This window comes from Monomorium pharaonis, chromosome 2 (genome assembly GCF_013373865.1).
Source record: "Monomorium pharaonis isolate MP-MQ-018 chromosome 2, ASM1337386v2, whole genome shotgun sequence".
NCBI classification, from domain to species: domain Eukaryota; kingdom Metazoa; phylum Arthropoda; class Insecta; order Hymenoptera; family Formicidae; genus Monomorium; species Monomorium pharaonis.
Window position 1 is genome coordinate 14,741,421 of NC_050468.1, and position 19,547 is coordinate 14,760,967.

The window sequence follows — 19,547 nt, forward strand, 5'->3', positions numbered from 1 at the left end:
CGGTGACGTAGTCTCTTTTTGCAATGTTGTTCCTCAGAGTTGCGTGAACAAAAGTGACGAATACTTCGATTCTGTTCTCATGCGTTCTATCGTTCGTTGGCCGGATATGCTCGTGTGTACCTACCTAGCTTTTTGCGCGCTACGCATTTTTGACTCTGCTAGGAACAGGAAATGAAAATGGGAAGAAGGGTGAGAAAGAAAAAGGATTAGAGATTGGAGGGTTGTGTGTGTGTATAGTGTGTGGAGAGAGGAAATAGAACGAAGCACGAAACGTGTTTTTACTCTGCAGAGAAATCAGTTGGCGTTCCAATTCATAGACGCGAATTATTTGAACGAAATGGGGAATAAACGCGAATGTTTGTTAAAGTTGAAGCGATTAATCTACTTAATCGGATTGCCCGTCGGATTCTGTCTATTCGAGCTAGATATTCGAGCTCGAAATTATCTACACGAAATCCTAACAAGAGTTATGGAGATATTATTCGTAAATTCGATCGATTATCATGCAATATATAAATATAAATAGAAAAAATGTAAGATTTTCTTTAAACATATTTCTTCCGACATATGATCTTCTGATATAATGGATGTTTAGAAGAAAGATCAAATCGAAAAAAATTGTTTTTATATATAAACATATTTTCTGTTACTTATTTAGTAGATAATGGAGATATTTGAAAAAATGTCACAGCAAAGAAATATGAAATAGTTTTTTTAAACATTTTATACATTAAACGATTTATAGAAAGAAAAACGAGAAATGCCAAAGAGAAAAATAAAACAGGATTAATCGCTATTAAATAAAAAAATCTTAATTTATACACAATTGAAATTTTATTGAAAGTATCTTACTTACTTTTGAGAAATTTACTAACAAAAAGGTATTTTAATAAAAATACCTATAGTGTCAATAAATACACCAATAAATGTAAATAAGCAATAAATATTGATATTATTAGGTAAATAAAAAGTAAAGTTGAAAGTTGCTAAATTTATTAAATAATTTTTATGTTATAATACAAACTTTTTAAGATAAAAAGCTAAGTTAATATAATTAATAATTAAATTTAATTTTTGTTATATATTATTTTGTTCATATTTATAGAAGTTATAATATAAAATACCTTAAAATAACTTATTTATATGATTGTGTCATATTTATGTTGTAATTAAGTTTATACAAATTTATATTTAAATTTATAATGAAAAGGAGTTTCATTTATGAAAGAAACTTCATTTTTTAATTATATTTTATATTTTTAACATAATTATATATTTTATTATATTATTATGCACTTACATGTGTATGTGTGTGTGCACATATTTTTTTATTCTTATTTTGCAATAAATCGACCGTGACATAGTGATGTTTAAGTGGAGGCAAATCTTTTTAATTGTATAATTTAATAATTTTGATAATAGCAGCAATGCAAATCTAAGGAGTGTCATGAGATAATTGTATTACTGATTTCTCTGCAGAAATCTTCATGTGTAAGTTGCTTTCCTTGTTAATACATGACGATTCGCACATAACGAGAAGTCATGTAAATAAAAAAAATAGAAAGAGTGTGTGAGAGAGAGAGAGAGAGAGAGAGAGAGAGAGAGAGAGAGAGAGAGAGAGAGAGAGAGAGAGAGAGAGAAAGAGAGAGAGAGTAACAGAAGGAACGGGAACGAGATGAATTTTATGGACTAGACGAGATGCAACCGGATGTTATTTCACATACATGTATTTACGTATGTACGTGTCTGTATATATGTATTTACGTGGATGTGAATACATTCCGAGATTGAGCAATCGCTCCCTCGATGCTGTACGCGATTCTTCAAGAGAGTTCCTTTTTATTCAGAGTACTATTGCATATATGTATACAGACTTTTTTCCCCGAGCATATGGGCGATTTTCCTCCAGCTGGCGCGTGTAGATCGCGAACAGGGAAAAAAAAAGAGAAGGGAAAAGGAAAAACGTATTTCGGTATGAAGAACAGCGCGGCTGTGGGTGTCATCCCCAGTCGCGTGTGTGTCACGCAGCGATTTTTGAGGACTGCCAACGACAACGAGGAATGCCCCGTATAGCGATTAACTTATATTTGCAAACATAATGGGAGAAATTGTCTAGGTAAAGAGAAAAAGAAAAAAAGAACATTTAACCGACTTTCTAGATAAAGAGCCTTGACATTAGTAGTTCGATGTTGATGGATATAATTAACTTTTTGACTAAGCTAACGAAGACTATAATATTTTTGAATTAGGTTATTAATACCTAGTGGTACTACATTGTAGCCCGCGACTTAGAACAAAGAGTCTTACTGATGAACTAATTGCATGTCGATGTATCAGCATAAGCTTAACAGCTTTAGTAGATAATAATTATCGTTGCTATGATCGCCCTTTTGCGGATATTCACCCTGCGATTCTCGCCATTCGCCGCGATGCGAGAGATTTCAAGAGCAGCTCGCGGATCTTCTCGTGCCGCTATTTCGTTGTTTCTTCATTTCCGCTTTTCATGCTCTCCCCGCGGCTTTTTCCCCTCTTGTCCCTTCACCTGCGAGCAAAAGAGAGTGCGAAAGAAAGGAAGATAGAGGAGAGAAAGAGAGAGAAAAAGAGAGCAACGCTCGCGTTAGTAACGCCTAGTGTCTCTGTAATATTATACACAAACGCGTATATACGATGACTTTAGATGAAGTAGAGTATTCAAGATGAAATACTAAACGAACAGAAGTGGAACGCTTCTTTCGAGCTCTCGCGACGAACTTACTTAGGAGGCACGCTCTCACGGAAAAAAAAACTCTATTTCGCTGGAGACAGACGTTGTTACCGAAGGTATCCTGCCTTGGAGACGTTCGTATGCACCTTCGGCTCGAAAATCGAAGAAAAAGCGTTCAAACCACTCCCCGCTCCGCCTAAACATCCCCCTCCCCTCCCCAAACCCACCTGTACTAGAGAATACTCCGTTTGTCCGACCACGCAAAGGGGTCTAATTACTGGTTAACTTTAATACTAGTTCGTATAGAGAATACCTACATATTACTTACGGCTTGCGAGACAATTGTAATTGCATTTTAACCAACGATTTTGAAGTGTAACGTATTAGAAGGTAGCACAAGAGTTCGTTTTGTCCGGATCAATACATTAAACGGATAGATCCGACCTCACCCTTTCCTTATTATCTCCGAGTCGTCATCTCCGTGTTGAAATCGATTTAAAGTCGAGCGTGTTTCTTCCCCGCTTGTGTGTAAGCTTTGCGCCTCTTGCGAAATGCTTCTTAGACTCTCGATCCCACTCACACGCGCGTAAACACGCACACAAATACACATGCCACGTGTACTCATGCATACATACATTACCGCAGCTCACACATCAGTCACTCATATACTACACTACAATTTTTATTTTTTAATTATTTATAAAGAAAAAAAAACAATTCAATATATTCAACAAAACTGTTGTACATTGATAATTTTATTTTTGTCAGTTATTAAACTAAAGTCTCGATTTTTAAAATGATATTAAAACGCTTTAAAGATTTAAACTGGAAAACTTAATTTTTTTGTTGTCGTTACTGTCGTTATTGTAGCAAATGAGCGAAATTTACTAATACTAATATACAAATATACAAATACATATACACGTAAATATTCTAGATAATGCGTTCTACCCCATTTATAAGTAGACACGTTCGCATAGAAGCCAACGTTTCAAGAAGCCACGCTAAGGATAACCATATGTACGTACTATATATAAAGGATATTCTCCTGTGAATGTGCGCGCGTAATTAGAACCGGCTCGCTTAACAGATGATACAGAATCATCACCTATTTGCTACTTGCTGCATTGATAATTTTCTTCCGTGTTTCGTGATAGTTTCTGCTGTCGATTCAAAAGCGATTATGAAATGATTCTTTTCTAGTTTCAAGTCAGGCTCGTGTTGCACATATAGATCCAGTAGGAAAGTATGTAAAAATTCTATGTTGTCTGTAAATTTCTAGGTAATTTGTTCGGAAGAAATGATTGAAATTAATGAGAAATATGTAATTATATCTTATGATTTAATTATTCCGAAAAAATAATTTAATTATATTTTTAATTATTACGAAAGAATAATGATTCTTTTAGTATAAAATTTATTACAGATATTTTATACATGTACAAAAAATGAATTTTAATGTTTAATTTCTTTTAATCGACAGTGATAACGCAACTATTACTGCTGAGTAATATTATTCTATGTCCTTCTTTATTACAATGCTTTATTTGTCATCAAGTGTTTTCCCCAATATTGTGACGAAAGATATACTTTTGTTCGCAATATTAATTCCCGGTGCCTTTATCATTGAAAAAAGAAAAGTGATTCAGTGTTACATCTTATTTTACATCTTACGAAAGATGGCTTGATCTCTAATTCCTATCCCTGCCCTCATGCTCCTCTGAACATAATAAACACGGTCGCCCCCCTTGACTACAAGTTTTTGAGAACAAAAGAAAAAATAAAAAAAACGAGCAGTAAACAACATATAAAGACTAAATTGAAATGAATCCTATTGGAAATCAGTAAGCTTAAAGAACAAAAAAAGAATTAAAATCACATAATATTTAAGGTCATAAATTTATAAAGATATTTACACTTAAAGAATAAAGAGAATCTTCTGTGGCAGCATAATATACGGAAAATTACTAGTTTGAAACTTAAACTAACTGTATGTTGGGGACGAGGACGAAGGATTTTCTGGATACGTAGACGCGAGGATAGTGTCCCGACGATCCTTCGGGTCGCTGCGTCTTCCGACAGTGATGTAACTATTAACACGTAATCCCTTAACGTTATATTTTTCCGGTGGTAGTTCTCGCGTTGACGCTAAACGCTGCGTTTTTTTTTTCCCCCGGTACTGGTAGCAGCGCGCGAGCGACGTTTAGAGGCGTCCATGACAGTGATCGCCGCGTTTAGCGAGACTGGAGAGCTGCATTAGCCACCGGCAGTTTGTGATATATTTAGTGAAACAAATTAAAAAAATGGTTGTTATTCAAATTAAAAAAGAGAAGAAAGAAAGAGAGAAAGAGAGAAGAAAAGCGCCTAGCGGTTTTACATCCACACACTTACACATCAAAAGAATTTCGGTACACGGAGAGAATTTTCTCTTAAAAATTACCCTGAAAATCGTGGTAATTGTGAGACAACGTAAACCTTGGAAAATTTTACCATACTTTTAATAAAATTTACAAAAATTTAGTAAAGTTTAGTAAAATTTTAAGAAAATTTGGCTAAGTTTTAGTAAATTTTGTTAGAAGTATAATAAAATTTACTAAAACTTAGCCAAATTTTCTTAAAATTTTACTAAACTTTACTAAATTTTTGTAAATTTTATTAAAAGTATGGTAAAATTTTCCAAGGTTTACGTTGTCTCACAATTACCACGATTTTCAGGGTAATTTTTAAGAGAAAATTCTCTCCGTGTAGTATAACTGCGTACGCTGCTGAGAGCAATCCGATCCGATGACACTGAGACTAAATCTTATAGGGCATTCCGTGGTAGATGATCAGCGGAAAGTTGCCTTCTGAAGCTTTTTGCGGTCTTCGCAGTTTCATAGAATATTCGAGACGAGTAGCCAAAAACATGTGTTTTGCTTGTTGGAAATAATTTGACAATTGCAGCGGACATTCTAAATGTAGAGATGTAAAATAATTTCTCGTCACATCTCAAACTTACGAAAGCAAGAATTTTATCGAGAGCCAGTTCTTTAAGAAACAGTTATGTTTATTTAAATAAATATTTAATAAGCATTTTAAGAATTTCTAGTCTGAAGTTTTTCAACCTTTTAGATTCCAAAAACTTTACGAATCAAATCGAAGGAACTAGAAATACCAATTTTAAATCAACGTTATCGTTTTTAAGATGACATTAATATCTCATTAAATGTGTAGGAACTTGAGGCTCGGACAACAAAATGTTTCTGTGAAAAGGTAACAGGCACTATCAATCTACCAGCTTAACGTTTATTATTACACAACGATTTTATATACATCAAGTCATTTCTACTCATTATGATACATGATTTTTTATAATGGATTCAGCAAGAATGAACCACCGTACCATCTTATGTCGTCCTCTTAGCAGCGTCGAGACCGCCGTGTATAACTAATTGTAAATTTTAAGTATTACCGCGCGTATAATAAGAAAAAAAGCGATAAGTGAGAATGAGGCAAACTATCGTGAAGGAGAGGAGAAATAAGAAGATAAACAAAAATGATAATACACATAACAACACACACACTATATATATATTGTAATATTATTTTTCGAACATAGTAATGTAATGTAGAATATAATATATATATTATATATATTATATATATATATTATCGTATTGTAACGATCATTTCGTATAGCGTTAGGCTGGACGAGGTGTTTTTTGGAGGTTTAAGAGAATTAATTAAGGTGGGCCAGAAGCGGGCGGGCGTGCCGAGCGGCGCGAGGTCACACTGATATTTTTACCAAGTTTTTCGGATATTGGAGATCCCCACGATTCCTATATAATGAGAACTTAAATGTATCCTCGCGCCACTGCCGCCTCCGCGCTATTTATTAGCGAACACCCGCCGACCAGTCGTCGAAATTCGATTCGAGCTCGCGTCGTGTTCAACTTCGTACAAATGTGGAAGCAAACAACACATATATAACATAAAATACATGTAAACTTAAAACACGTACAAACGTACATATATAACATATGAACAACAACGTAAATGATACACTTGTGATCGCTATGCTTACTTTTCAAATTGCGATCCTTAAGATTAGCTTTTAATGTATAATTAATTTTGATTTTATACATTAAGGGAGCAATTGACGATTTTTTTAACAAACCTAAATTTTGCATTCTAAATCGAAGATGGGTTGAGATACATTGGTCTTTTTGTTCACCGGTAAAGAATTGCAGCGAAAATGTAGATTTGTGCCATCTGTTTGTAGAATAGATCTAAAAAGCTGATGTATTTTTTAAGTAGACATATAAAAATTACAAAAATATATTTTATTGCAGATAGATATATAGCCAAGTTCAGTGTATAGACACAATTGATAATTATCTCTTCTAATTTCACAAAATGTTTCTCTCAACGTGACTCTAATTCGGCAATCACTTGAAATCAAGTCTGTGTCGGTTGTTCCCGTCCTATAATAAAGTACAATTAGGCAATACTCTGATGGGACAGAAAATAATAGATGAAACGCATCTGTTGCAGTTCAGTAATGTTGAATTATTGACGACTGGTCTGCGGAGAATTTTCAATTTTGTCGCTTCGAAGATCGAAACGGCGTGATCGAACGGCGATTAAAATTGAATCTTTGACGAAGCGTCGGATTCTTGTCCAATTACGGCATTTCGTTTTTTGAGGCGACGCGTGCGTATCTTAATTTTTCATTGTTCACAGAAGGGACGAAGAATCGAATAGAGAAAGAGGTGTGTACAGTGGGAATGGTTGGATGCTATAATATGAGTAAAAAAAAAAAAAAAGAAAAGGAAAGTCAAAACTCACTTCCCTGTTTCCTTCCGCTTTCCCCTCCCTCTTCATCTCTCACTTTTGAACCCATCACTTTTGGAAACTCCTCGAGTGTCGGCCCGATATGGACAACATAAAGCGAGATGTTTCCCGACGGCGAGAAAACGACTGTGTAAATTTTGTGAAGACTAATGTAATACGTAAAAGAAAAAAAAAAGAAGAAAAAGAGAATGTTTACTAATACGCGTTGTGTTTTAACATACTTATTGGATATTATTGGTTATCGAATATGCGCCCTACAAAAATTCAAAACTTATGACAAGTTGCGGCTAAGATAGACTTCTTCCTTTCATTTTGTTTTTATATGCAGTTGTTATTCGATGTTTTGTTGTACGACTATGCTGGCATGTTGAATCGTGGATGAGAACCAAGAGTCGTGAAGCTGGACATATCTATTTTCTGCGAGGCGCAATCCGTTCGTTGCGAGGCGTTTAAGTTTCGCATGTTTAACTACTGCACTTAAAACTACTCATGACAACCTATTTTGTCCCCTGAAGCGAATTTGACTCGCGGTTTTCAATTAGCACAGCGAACACGCGACAATATTTCGTACAATACGGATAGATTCCTCGTATAAAGCTTGTTAGCAGGAGCAGATTGCGCGTCGCTTTTAATAGAGAAGAGAAGTAACTATACGGACTAGAGGAAAATTAACATTGTGATGTTCATTGATCAAATATGTCAAAAGAAGAAGGCCCACTGGTTGAGGCCCGACATTTCTGAGTACACTATAAATAATAAATATTATGTAAAATTTATTGAATACTGTGCATGTTTCATTGCATTCCCTTTATCCATTACATATAAGAAGTTTTTGATAATAAAGAAAAAATTACGAAAATTAATGTTTACTCTGAATTAAAACCGGCAGCAAAGTGTCTGTTTATTGTAACAAATCTTTCTTAGATTAGTCTATTGTTAAATTAAAAATATTATAAGATTGTCACAAATTAGCATTGTTTAATTTAAAATTTGTTTGAAAAAATTAATGGGACAGCATCAAAATAAATTTATTTTAGATTCAAGAACTTTTTAATTTAATAATAAAATATTTTCTTCACTTAGAAAAGAAGGATTACATTCAAGAAAGCGAGCCAAAGAGAAGTTTTATTTATAAAATATAATTTCATCTTATATAAATTGTATGTATATGTTGCGGCTGTACTTAATCTTCTTCAACGTTGAATTTGAGATATTTAGATAACATGGCATATTTAATAGAACGTTGTGAACATTGAACAATAGGCTCAAAATTATATAAATTATATAAATCGCTATGAGCGTTGAACTCAATGTAAAATTAATTTTTAAAAGTGACCAATTTTAATAAGTCTTCCCGTCATCTGAACTAATTGTGAAACAAAAGAAATTTAATCAAGTTAAAAAATTTAGTTAAATTAACAACTTTTTTCCACAGTGTAGTATTGTATCCACAAATCTTTTCTGTGGCTGAGAGAATCTTGTTTTCGAGCAACGGGAAAATCGCGATCTCTCTCTTAGACTATTTCCTCGCGAAACAATGCTGGTTTGCTTAATGTAAACGTTGTAGAATTTATGCCTCGCGGTGTGACGATATTTCACGGGATATCAGATGTCACGTCCGTTGCAAATTGCATTACGGGCGCTCGGCGACGCCTGCTGCGACATACACGTGCACCGTGTGCGGACCGACGCGACGTACGTTCGAGGTGAAACGCATGCACGGCGACCGGCTTAATCGCGGCTGGATTGAATGTGCGCGCCGCGCGAAGTAATGTACGTACGTACGCGCACATTCACCGCGAATGCACGACGGGCAATGACGGTGATAAAGCCGCGATTGCGCACTGTTGGGAAAACGGCTGCCATTTTCGCTACGTGAAAATCCATCCTGAGGATGGCCGACAGTGACGCGGGTGCGATACACAGGCAGGTTTCTTTGTTTCTTTTCGTCATAATGGAAACGAAATGAAACATGTAAGAGTGGGAATTGCAGGGTCATCTGATCTCCAATGAAGTACGGCGAATTGTAGGTGCCGAAGAAGATTCTCTTTCGAAATGAAAAGAGAACTGGACACAATTCATGAGCGAGTAATCGTGCCGGATGTGTATGTGTGCCTGTGTATACGAGTCTTATGAACCTTATTAAGTTTTGAAAAAAATAAGAGGAACCAATTTCTTATTCGTTTATTTCAACGTCCGCTCTGTTGCAGTAGAAGTGTCTGATCACACGTAGCATTTGTCAACTGCAATTCTCAAGAGCCAAAGTTCAAGCCTCCCTGGAGCTAATAATCTCGTTGCCAAAGGGGTGACAAATTTTGTTCGATTCTTTTGAGAAGATAGATGCGCGGCGAAAATTGACTTTTTACCTTTCGTCAATTTTTCCGCAGTTCGATTATTGAAATAGAAATATTAACATGCGATGCCATCTTAAACTCACGACGAATTCGACAGGTTTGAGGTATCGAGATAAGAGAAAGTTGTAATTCATGCAATTTAATTAAGAAACGATGAGCTGCTTCGTCGTTAAATGGACCGTTATCGGCATCATCGTCGGCGCGTAGTTTCACGTGGAGCGAAGGGGACTTTTGCCAAGGCGGGTTGGCAGGTCTGGCTCGTCCGTTCCTACTTGGCCTACTACTCTCTTCCGTGTGCTCCGCGTGGTTTTCGCAATCGCCGCGCGCGGAATCGCGGTAAGAAAAAAAACACGCGATTACGTATCACGATCGATCAGGCCCCGCCGTGACAGCGGAGCGCGGCTAATGAACCTGAGTGTGACGATGCAAGGCGCTACGGTCGGCAGTCCGTTTCAGCGTTCTAGTTGATCGGGCAATTGACTATTCCCAGGGCCGATTGTGAAAATCGTAGCGACCGCCGCCCGAAGACGCGGGGCGGTCGCCGCGCGCGGAGTGCTCTTTCTGAAAGATGTGGCGGTGCTCTCGACATCGGGAAACGTTGTCCCGTGCGAGCGAACGTGGACACTCCTGTCGCGAAGCGATTGGAGGTGGACACGAAGGATCCTACGTATCACCTGGACCTGAGACCTCGGGTCGAAAATTCACGTGCGGTCGCGTGCGCATATGTGCGCAACAGTAGTGCATGTACAATTGATGGCAGACGGACAGGCGGCGGGCGTCCCGTCTTCTGTCAGCGGTCGAGATTCATTTGAAACCTCGTTGATGAACAGGGACGCTTTGGACACTTTCTTCCTAATGCCATAAACTTCCGAACTTGACTACTATTGATAATCTCGTTACAAGTTGCCGTATTGAGCTTCTGTGTACAAGTTTTGTGATTATAAAATTTATTGTCACTTTCTTAGCGGTGTCTTTATTACAGACTGCATTTACATATAGACATCTCGATCTTGACAATACTACTTAAAATATTTTGATAGTGTTTATGAACAAACACAGAATTTATTGAAGAATTTTTTTTTGTGAGCTGCAATGACTGTGTGATGATTACTGCAATTACCGCGTAATAAACCGGAAGTTGAAAGCTATTTCGTGTGTTTATCTAAATGCGTAAAAAGGATTTAAGCATTAAGCCGGGAGCACATGCAAAGAGATATTTCGTCAACTGAGACAGTAAATATTTAAAAAAGGTATTTAATAAACTTTTATGACTAAACGTATATATTTATTTTAGATTTTTGAAAACAAATTTTACATAAACCACAAAATATATTTCATTATATTATGTGTAAATTTTTAAACATTTAATTAGATATAATTTAACTTTATATAAAATTTATCAAGTAGATATACCTAGATAATTCGCAAAGTTGCACAGTATCAAAAAATTACAAATTTAATAATAAATTTAAAACATAAATAACTTTAATGTAAATTAATTTTAAATTTAATTTTCAATTTAACTTTTGATTTTAATTAGTTATCTTTAAAAAGGTATAAATTTTAACTCATTGAGTTTTTTCTAAGTTAACAATTTATCTATGTAAAGAAAACATTGTAAAAAATGTATCTTATATAAAAAATAGAATTTTTTGTTATTTTATATAATTATTTAATTTACAAATAAAATATCAAATTTATTTGATAACATTATAATTGTCCTGTTATTTGGTTTAATTAATTTTTTTATATTTTTTACATTTACTAATTAATTTAATTTAAATTTTAAAATTAACTTTTAATTTAACTTGATTCAATTTAAATTTAATACAACTTTAAATGTAATTAATTAATTCTTTCTTTAAACAACTTAATTTATTCTTTAAAAAGTTGCTTTAATTATCTTATGCTTTTGTAATACTGTACGTTTGCTAATTTTTTTACAAAATATAAATTAAAATATAAAATATATCTTACAAAATGGATACTGTATTATTAATTATTATTAAAGATAATTTTTCAATAATATATTTCTTATTTAAAATTAATTAATGAAACCCACATAACATTGTCTGATAATAATATAAAATTATCATAAACATATTTTAATGTAAATATATCTTTTCTTTCTCTTTCACTCTCTATAGAAGCAGTAGTATCACCAGCATAAGAAATAAATTATTGCATTTATTCTATTCCTTCAAGAAGTTTATTTATATTAAATTAAAAAATACATTTTATCTTCAACGACACCATGGACGATGATATTGATGATAAAGATGATACAAAGCGGTAAGAACATATATTTAAAATTCTTACCAACTTATTTAATGTTTGTCGCGATAAACATTAAGCATATAAATGTTTACTTTTCAGAAAATCACGTAATCTTAGTGAAAAGAAACGCAGAGATCAATTTAACATGCTTGTAAATGAGCTCGGTAGCATGGTTAGTGCTAATACGCGGAAAATGGATAAGTCCACGGTGTTGAAATCAACAATTCTATTTCTAAAGAATCATAATGGTAAAGTGCAGGTTTTTTACTGTGATGTACTTATCAAAACCTGTTTTTAATAAATGTTTTAATAAATTTTTAATTTAATAAGAAATATATAAGAGAAAATGTCATTTCTTGTTTGATGCAATTTTTGATGTTTAATAATATTTTTATATCAATTATTAAATAAATTTTTTAATTCTGTAAATTGTGCGTCGATACGGTTGTCGAATTTAAAATACAATCGTAAAATAAAGCTAGAGATATTTAAACTATAATAATTTGCTCGTCAAATTTAATAATTATACCGTAAACATCTTAAAAAACTGTAAAGAACTTATTACTTTTAATTAAAATTGTTAAGAGTTACTAAATGTAATAGAATAATAAATGAATCAACTTTTGATATTATTATTTGATAAGCTTTTCGAATGTTATTTTTTGGAATTATAATATATGATTACTTATTTTCAGAGATAGCAGTTAGATCAAGAGCCCATGAGATTCAAGAAGACTGGAAACCGTCTTTCCTTTCTAACGAAGAATTTACTCATCTTATATTAGAGGTAAGATTATCGTTTAAGTTGTAAGATTATGACAAACACTTTAATATTATAGAGAGATTTATTAATATATAAATATTTACATAAATATAGGGATTGGACGGATTTATAATGGTTTTCTCTTCAAACGGACATATTTATTATGTCTCTGAAAGTGTTACGTCTCTGCTTGGGTATCTTCCAAATGAATTGGAAAACACAACTATTTATGATATAACGTATCAGGAGGACCAGCCACATTTATACAATGTTTTACTGAATCCTGGCAACACGCGAGACAGACATAGCGTGAAGAAAGGTAGTTTTTATTATAATTATATCAGAAATTAAAGTTTTACGTAATTTTTATTAAAATATAATTTTCTGTATTTTGATAGAGGACCAAATTTCTTTTACGTGTCATATTAAAAGAGGCGGACTCGATTTTCGGGAAGAATCTATTTATGAACTTGTGCAGTTTATCGGATACTTTCGTGAGTAAAATATTTCTTAAAACTTTTAAATTTAGGTAGTGATTTTATGTGCTAAAAATCAGTTTTATCAGGTGTGATTAGAATTATCAAACAATTTTATATTAAAAATTGAGTTTTAGTTAAAAGTGTGCGAATCGGATAAAATTTTTTAAAATTAAATTAAATTTGATTTAAATTTTTCTATTTAATGTTGCAGATTCTTTTTAATAGATAAAAAAATTAATTACAAGAATGTAGAAAATAATTAGAAAAATTAATGTTAATCCTTATATATAAAAAACTACCGATTTACGTATACTCGGGTTTTCCTAACTCGGCATATTTTTATTTGCATATATCTCTGATTTAAGTGCACCAAATTTTAAACCTTTTTTTAAATCGATAGTTTGAAGTCTGAAGAAAAAAATATAATTTTAATTAAAAAACCCAAAAATTATAGCACAAAAGTTTTGTAAAAACTAAAATTAGATTGGTTGAAACACCGCAACTTCGAAAATTTGTCTCAGTTATGTTAACTCAATGTACGTATTAAGAGTTAATTAAACAAATAATGTAAGTAAAAATCTATAATAAATACTAGCCACAATAAATGAACATTTTATATATATTGTACAAATTATAATGTTATATTACCAAATAATGTTTTAAAGTAACTATTTTATTAGGAAAATATAATTTAGCTTTATTATTAACTTTCAATTTTTTATTAGTTATTATCAATTTCTAGTTTTATTAAATTATGGTCTGGTTACAGGTTCTGCTGTGGATAGTGATATTGACAATTTTTTGCCAAGTCAGAAACTTAGTAATACCAGTGGATCAGATAACAAGTATTCTCCTTAGTCATAATCGCGAATAAAAATAAAATTGCATTGCAGTGCAGTTATGTATAAATTTTACAGATTGATTTTCGTGGGTACGGGACGTTTGCAAACCCCACAGCTTATCAGAGAATTATCCGTAACGGAAAGTACGAAATCAGAATTTACATCCCGTCACAGTCTCGAATGGAAATTTTTATTCTTAGATCACAGAGCTCCGCCTATCATTGGATACTTGCCTTTTGAAGTTTTAGGCACTTCTGGTTACGATTACTATCATGTGGACGATTTAGACAATGTAGTTACGTGCCATGAATCACGTAAGTCTTAAAAAAAAAAGAAATTGATTAATTCGATTATTAATCCTCCGTCTGTACACTGACCTCAAAAGGGAACAAGCGAAATTTTTTACTTGTGTAGCCACAAAACTGGTGATAGGCAAAGCTTGGCTCTCCTCCCTAAAAAAAACTTAGTAATAATAGGTACTCATACTCGAAAGGACGCTTTGATCCGACACTTGTTGTTAAAACAGCAGCATGTAATCTTTTCAAGTGTTCCCAAAAAGACCCAGTGTACAGACCGCGTTAGTATTTTATGACAGTAAGAAATATTTGATTTCTGTATTTTTCTTAATTATTTTGTTATTTTTATGATGTTTTTACTTGAATTACAAGCATAATAATCACAATGGCCTCTTGGACACATCTGATCGCTGGCTCTTGCATATATTTTATGGCATGCTTGATCATGCTGGCATAAATTCGTCAATTTTATACTATTTGCGACAAGAAAATATATTTTTAAATTGACGTGACTTTTTGAAAAACTTGGCTTTCAATTTAGTAAAGCCACATTTACAACGTCGTTTAAAAATAAAAACATTAAGAAGCTATTTGTGTCATACAATTCGAGAAATTTTAAATAATGGCGATGACTCTATTCAAGTTTTTAATCCTAATACAAAAATGAACAAACGAAAAAGATGTTCTGTATGTCCGTCCGCAGATAATAAAAAAAACGTGGTTTTGTGTGATGTATGTGGCGAGCCAATTTGCGACGATCATCGCACGATTTTCTGTTTAGATTACGCACAAAAACACAGTCAATATTATTATTTCTTCAATTTTGATCATTCTACATTGTATATACCTAAGTTTTTTATGATAATATACTATAATTTTATTAAGTTGTGAATTTTTTTACGAAATTCCATTTCTTATCAATCTCGAGAAATTTAAACTGTTATTGTAAAAATAATTTTTAATAAATGACCAAAATAACTATCGAAATTTAAAATGTAGTCACTCAAAAGTAATTAGGAATTTTTTCAGATTTTTGGAATGTATTTAACATTTTAAAAAAAGGGACAGGACAAAAGGGGTCAGTGTACAGATCGGAGGCCTGTTCTTTTTCGCTGCACTGCTACATTGGTGCAATAAGTTAGAATGAGAAAAAATATATTTGTCTTACTCTACCCTGTTGCACCAGTGCGGCAGTGTAGCGAAAAAGAACAAGCCACGTGTTAGTGAAAATAAGTGTACAGACGGAGGGTTAATCATGTTTATATCAAGCATGTATCTTTTAGTGATGCAGAAAGGCGAGGGAACGTCTTGTTACTATAGATTCCTCACGAAAGGCCAGCAATGGATTTGGTTGCAGACCAGATTCTACATCACCTACAATCAATGGAATTCGAAACCCGAGTTTATCGTATGCACGCATTATGTGGTCAGTTATGTTGACGTAATGAAGGAAATGCGCGCGGAATCAGGGGATTACGACAAAATGCAAAATCAGGACGTTTTACTGCCCGTAAAACAAGTAAGATAATAGACGACACGTGATTATAGAATTTTATAACTCCATCAAAGAATGGAGACTTTGGAAAAAAAATCAGCCAATTTAAATAACTATATTGTTATTAAACAATAAATATAAAAATTTTTAATTTACATAAAATTTTTTAAGAGAATAAATGTTTAATAAATATTATTCTTGAACAATTTGTTATTTACAATTTTGCTTGATTTATAATCCAATCATGATTTTTGTTGCACATTTTCCTGGCGTAGAAAAACATTATGAATATAATATTAGCTATAAGAAAGTAGATAGAGTTATAAACAATGTAGTACATAAATTAAAATAATTTTTTAAGTATACTGAAAAAATATAAAATAAAATAAAAAACAAAGTAAACGTTAATCATTTAATAAGCAACGCATTTTTTTATGTTTTTAAATTAACAAAGTTAAATATTTAACTTGAAATAATTAAAACAATACGATACGTAAAATAATAAAATATTAAAAAATAAAATTAAAAAAGAGAAACAAAGAGAACAAGAGAATTGAATTCGATTTTTATTTGTGTATATGCATTATATTTATATATAATTCATATTTTTACACAACATAGGTAATAACACCTTGTCAAACACCGTTAACGCAATGGTCAAACAAATCGTCAAGAACATCAAAGTCGATGACAGTTGCTTCCAATCTTCGACATCCAGGTGATGGTTCTAATACGTCATCAATATCCGTTTCATTAAGAAGTTCACCACATTCACAATTATCACATGGATCAAGATCAAACGCGGCTTCTGCAAGCAGTTCTGTAGTATCAAAACCAATAGCATCGGTAGACAGCAGGCAACAGCAACAACAACCACAGCAGCAGTCACAACATCAGGTCGATGTTAATCAGTCGTGTATTAATTTTATGGATCCTGCGCAATACGCAACAGTTAATCTGCAATCGGTTGTTACAACGGAATTTGGAACATCTGCTGCTCCAATTCTTTCGACTGTACCTACCCATGAGGTGAAGAAACAAATTTTTTAATATTAATACAATATATGCAATTGTATATAAAATGTATAATTTTTTTTTTATTGCATTTAAGATAAAATTTTTCTTTTATGCATAATTGTGTTTTAGCCAATATTTTATAAATTAATATTTCCTTAATTTTTGCAATCTGCATTTTTTAAGAAATTGTTTATATAAAATTTGATCTATATTTATAATATTTTAACATTATACTTTTAAACAATTTAATTGTATTTTAAAATATATTTGCTATGTCAAAAAAGACATTATATCTTTTTTTAACGCAACATAAATATTTGATTTTTTAATATTTTTGGTATTTTCAGATGGTACAGCAGCAGAGTATAGTAATGACTCCTGCGCCAAATCAAATACAGGATGAACTGCAACGAAAGCATGAAGAGCTACAACAGTTGATCGTACATCAGCAGGAAGAATTAAGAAGAGTTTCAGAACAACTGTTTATTGCTCGATATGGAATTCTCACGCCATTATTAAATGTTTGTATATTTTAAACGTTTTGTATACTTTAACTAAGAAATTATATGCGATAACGTTTAATTTTTTTAACTTTTAATAAGTTAATTTTTATTTAAGAGATGCATCTATTTATCAATATATTTTTTACTTCTTGCTTTTTATTTGATAAATGTTAAAATTAAAATTGCTTATTTAAATCTGCCTAATGAAAAGGCAAGGGAAACGTATTGATCGATATTTAAATTTTAGGCTGGTATACCGTATAATCCATCGAACTCGTGTCAACAATCAACCCGATGTAATACCAATAATACTAACGTGCAGTTGCCTACATCCAATAGCGTACAAGGCGTGAATATACTTCCCTTACCAATTACCGTACCAGTGCCTATAGTGCCTACGGAATTATTTTCGCATTCCTTACAAGTGAATCTATCTCCAAGCTCGACGCATGGCAATGTGAGCGCTGTAATTCAAACTCAACAGCAACAGCAGCATTCACAATTGCAACACCAGCAGCAGCAGCAACAGCAACAACAGCAGCAGCAACAACAACAGCAGCAGCAGCAGCAGCAACAACAGCAGCAACAAGGGCTGCCGCAACGAGAAGGCAGCAATTCCGATCTCGTGCCTTTTCAGATCTGTCCACAGCAGGCCGAGATAATATATAGTAATATGGATACTTCTTCAAATCAATAGCATGAATTATCGCAAAACTAAACAAGATTTTTAAAAATTTTTGATATTTTGATTATATTGATCAAGTAGTCTTGATTCTTATCTTTAAAATTAGAATTCTTTACATTTTTTTTAAGTTGCAAGTGTACAAAAATATTCTAAAAATATAACAATAAGTGTATCTATGTGATAATGATTACGTAAAATACAACAGAACTTTTATATTTTTTGTAGTACAATAGTATGCAGTTTTTAATTATATTAAAACTTTTTACTATTTAACAATTATTGTATGTACATTTGTTTATAACTGTATCTATATACGGTATACGTTTCTTTGTGTGGCGATCTGTTATGGATTTTCTATTATTATTGAGATATCTATATAAGGGATTGTCTTTCCCTCTTAAACTACAAGGCAATATAAAGCATAGTAGTATTGTACTACGAAATATGTATATTAAAATCAAAATTTATAAAAGTTACACATATTATAAAATGGTCTTTACAAGGGACAAGTTTTTATAAGGAATAATAATTTTATATCTAAAATGTAATTTTATTGAAATTTTAGCAATTTTTATTGTTTTTAATGGTATTAACATTTTTCTGTACAATTAATAACTGTCAATTATAACTTTTCTTGTTTCTTCTTTTCATATTGAGAAAATAATTTATATATGTAATGAAGTGATTCTCAAATTAGAAAATTATTTAGAGAAAAGGTAGTAAATAATATTTAAAAGTTACTACATTATATGTTGTATATATACATTATATATTTAATGTAAAGCATTTTTATATTAACAAATAGGATAATTATGATCAAAAGAATACATCAGGTATATTTAAATTTATTTTTCTAATAAATATTGTCAAAGTCAACGGAGAAGGGACCAATTTCCACATTTTCCGGGTACAGGGTGTATTTCTATATTTGTATGTATAATGACAAAAAAGTAATATATTTTGTGTATGTATATGTATATGTACAATATTATCATTTTCTTACATATCTGATATATAATATATGTAGATCTTAGATTATCATAATATTTCTTATTACCGCTTGATAAGTATATTGCTAATAGAAGAAAAAACGCAGAATTAGTTAAATTACGATGTGACATGCGTTCAAGTTGATGTGATGACAATATTCTTTAGACGACTGGGTAGAATATAAAATTAATGTAGATTAGTATAAATAATTTTTAGCAAAAATTATTTATACGGTTGACAATTTTATATTATACACTCATATTTGTAATAAATGTATATTAATTAGTTTCTGAGAATTTAAGAAGTATC

The 19,547-nt window shown here is 32.2% G+C and overlaps 1 protein-coding gene across 1 annotated transcript; it reads left to right on the plus strand.

Annotated features, from left to right (window-relative positions):
* The first annotated feature begins 9,410 nt into the window (after nt 1-9,410).
* On the plus strand, nt 9,411-18,260 carry LOC105834906 (circadian locomoter output cycles protein kaput). The gene is made up of 12 exons (XM_012677757.3): nt 9,411-11,141; nt 12,039-12,183; nt 12,268-12,416; nt 12,864-12,955; nt 13,046-13,250; nt 13,330-13,425; nt 14,180-14,255; nt 14,328-14,566; nt 15,832-16,067; nt 16,665-17,072; nt 17,408-17,581; nt 17,811-18,260. The coding sequence occupies exons 2-12, from the start codon at nt 12,146-12,148 to the stop codon at nt 18,258-18,260; spliced, it is 2,163 nt and encodes a 720-aa protein (XP_012533211.1). The 5' UTR covers nt 9,411-11,141; nt 12,039-12,145.
* Nucleotides 18,261-19,547: the final 1,287 nt, after the last annotated feature.

Bases quoted from the DNA above. Each gene is read 5' to 3' on its own strand.
- LOC105834906 (XM_012677757.3), top strand. From the start codon at position 12,146: ATGGACGATGATATTGATGATAAAGATGATACAAAGCG. The intron at 12,184-12,267 runs GTAAGAACATAT...TTTACTTTTCAG, and splicing joins GATAAAGATGATACAAAGCG to AAAATCACGTAATCTTAGTG. The intron at 12,417-12,863 runs GTAAAGTGCAGG...ACTTATTTTCAG, and splicing joins ATTTCTAAAGAATCATAATG to AGATAGCAGTTAGATCAAGA.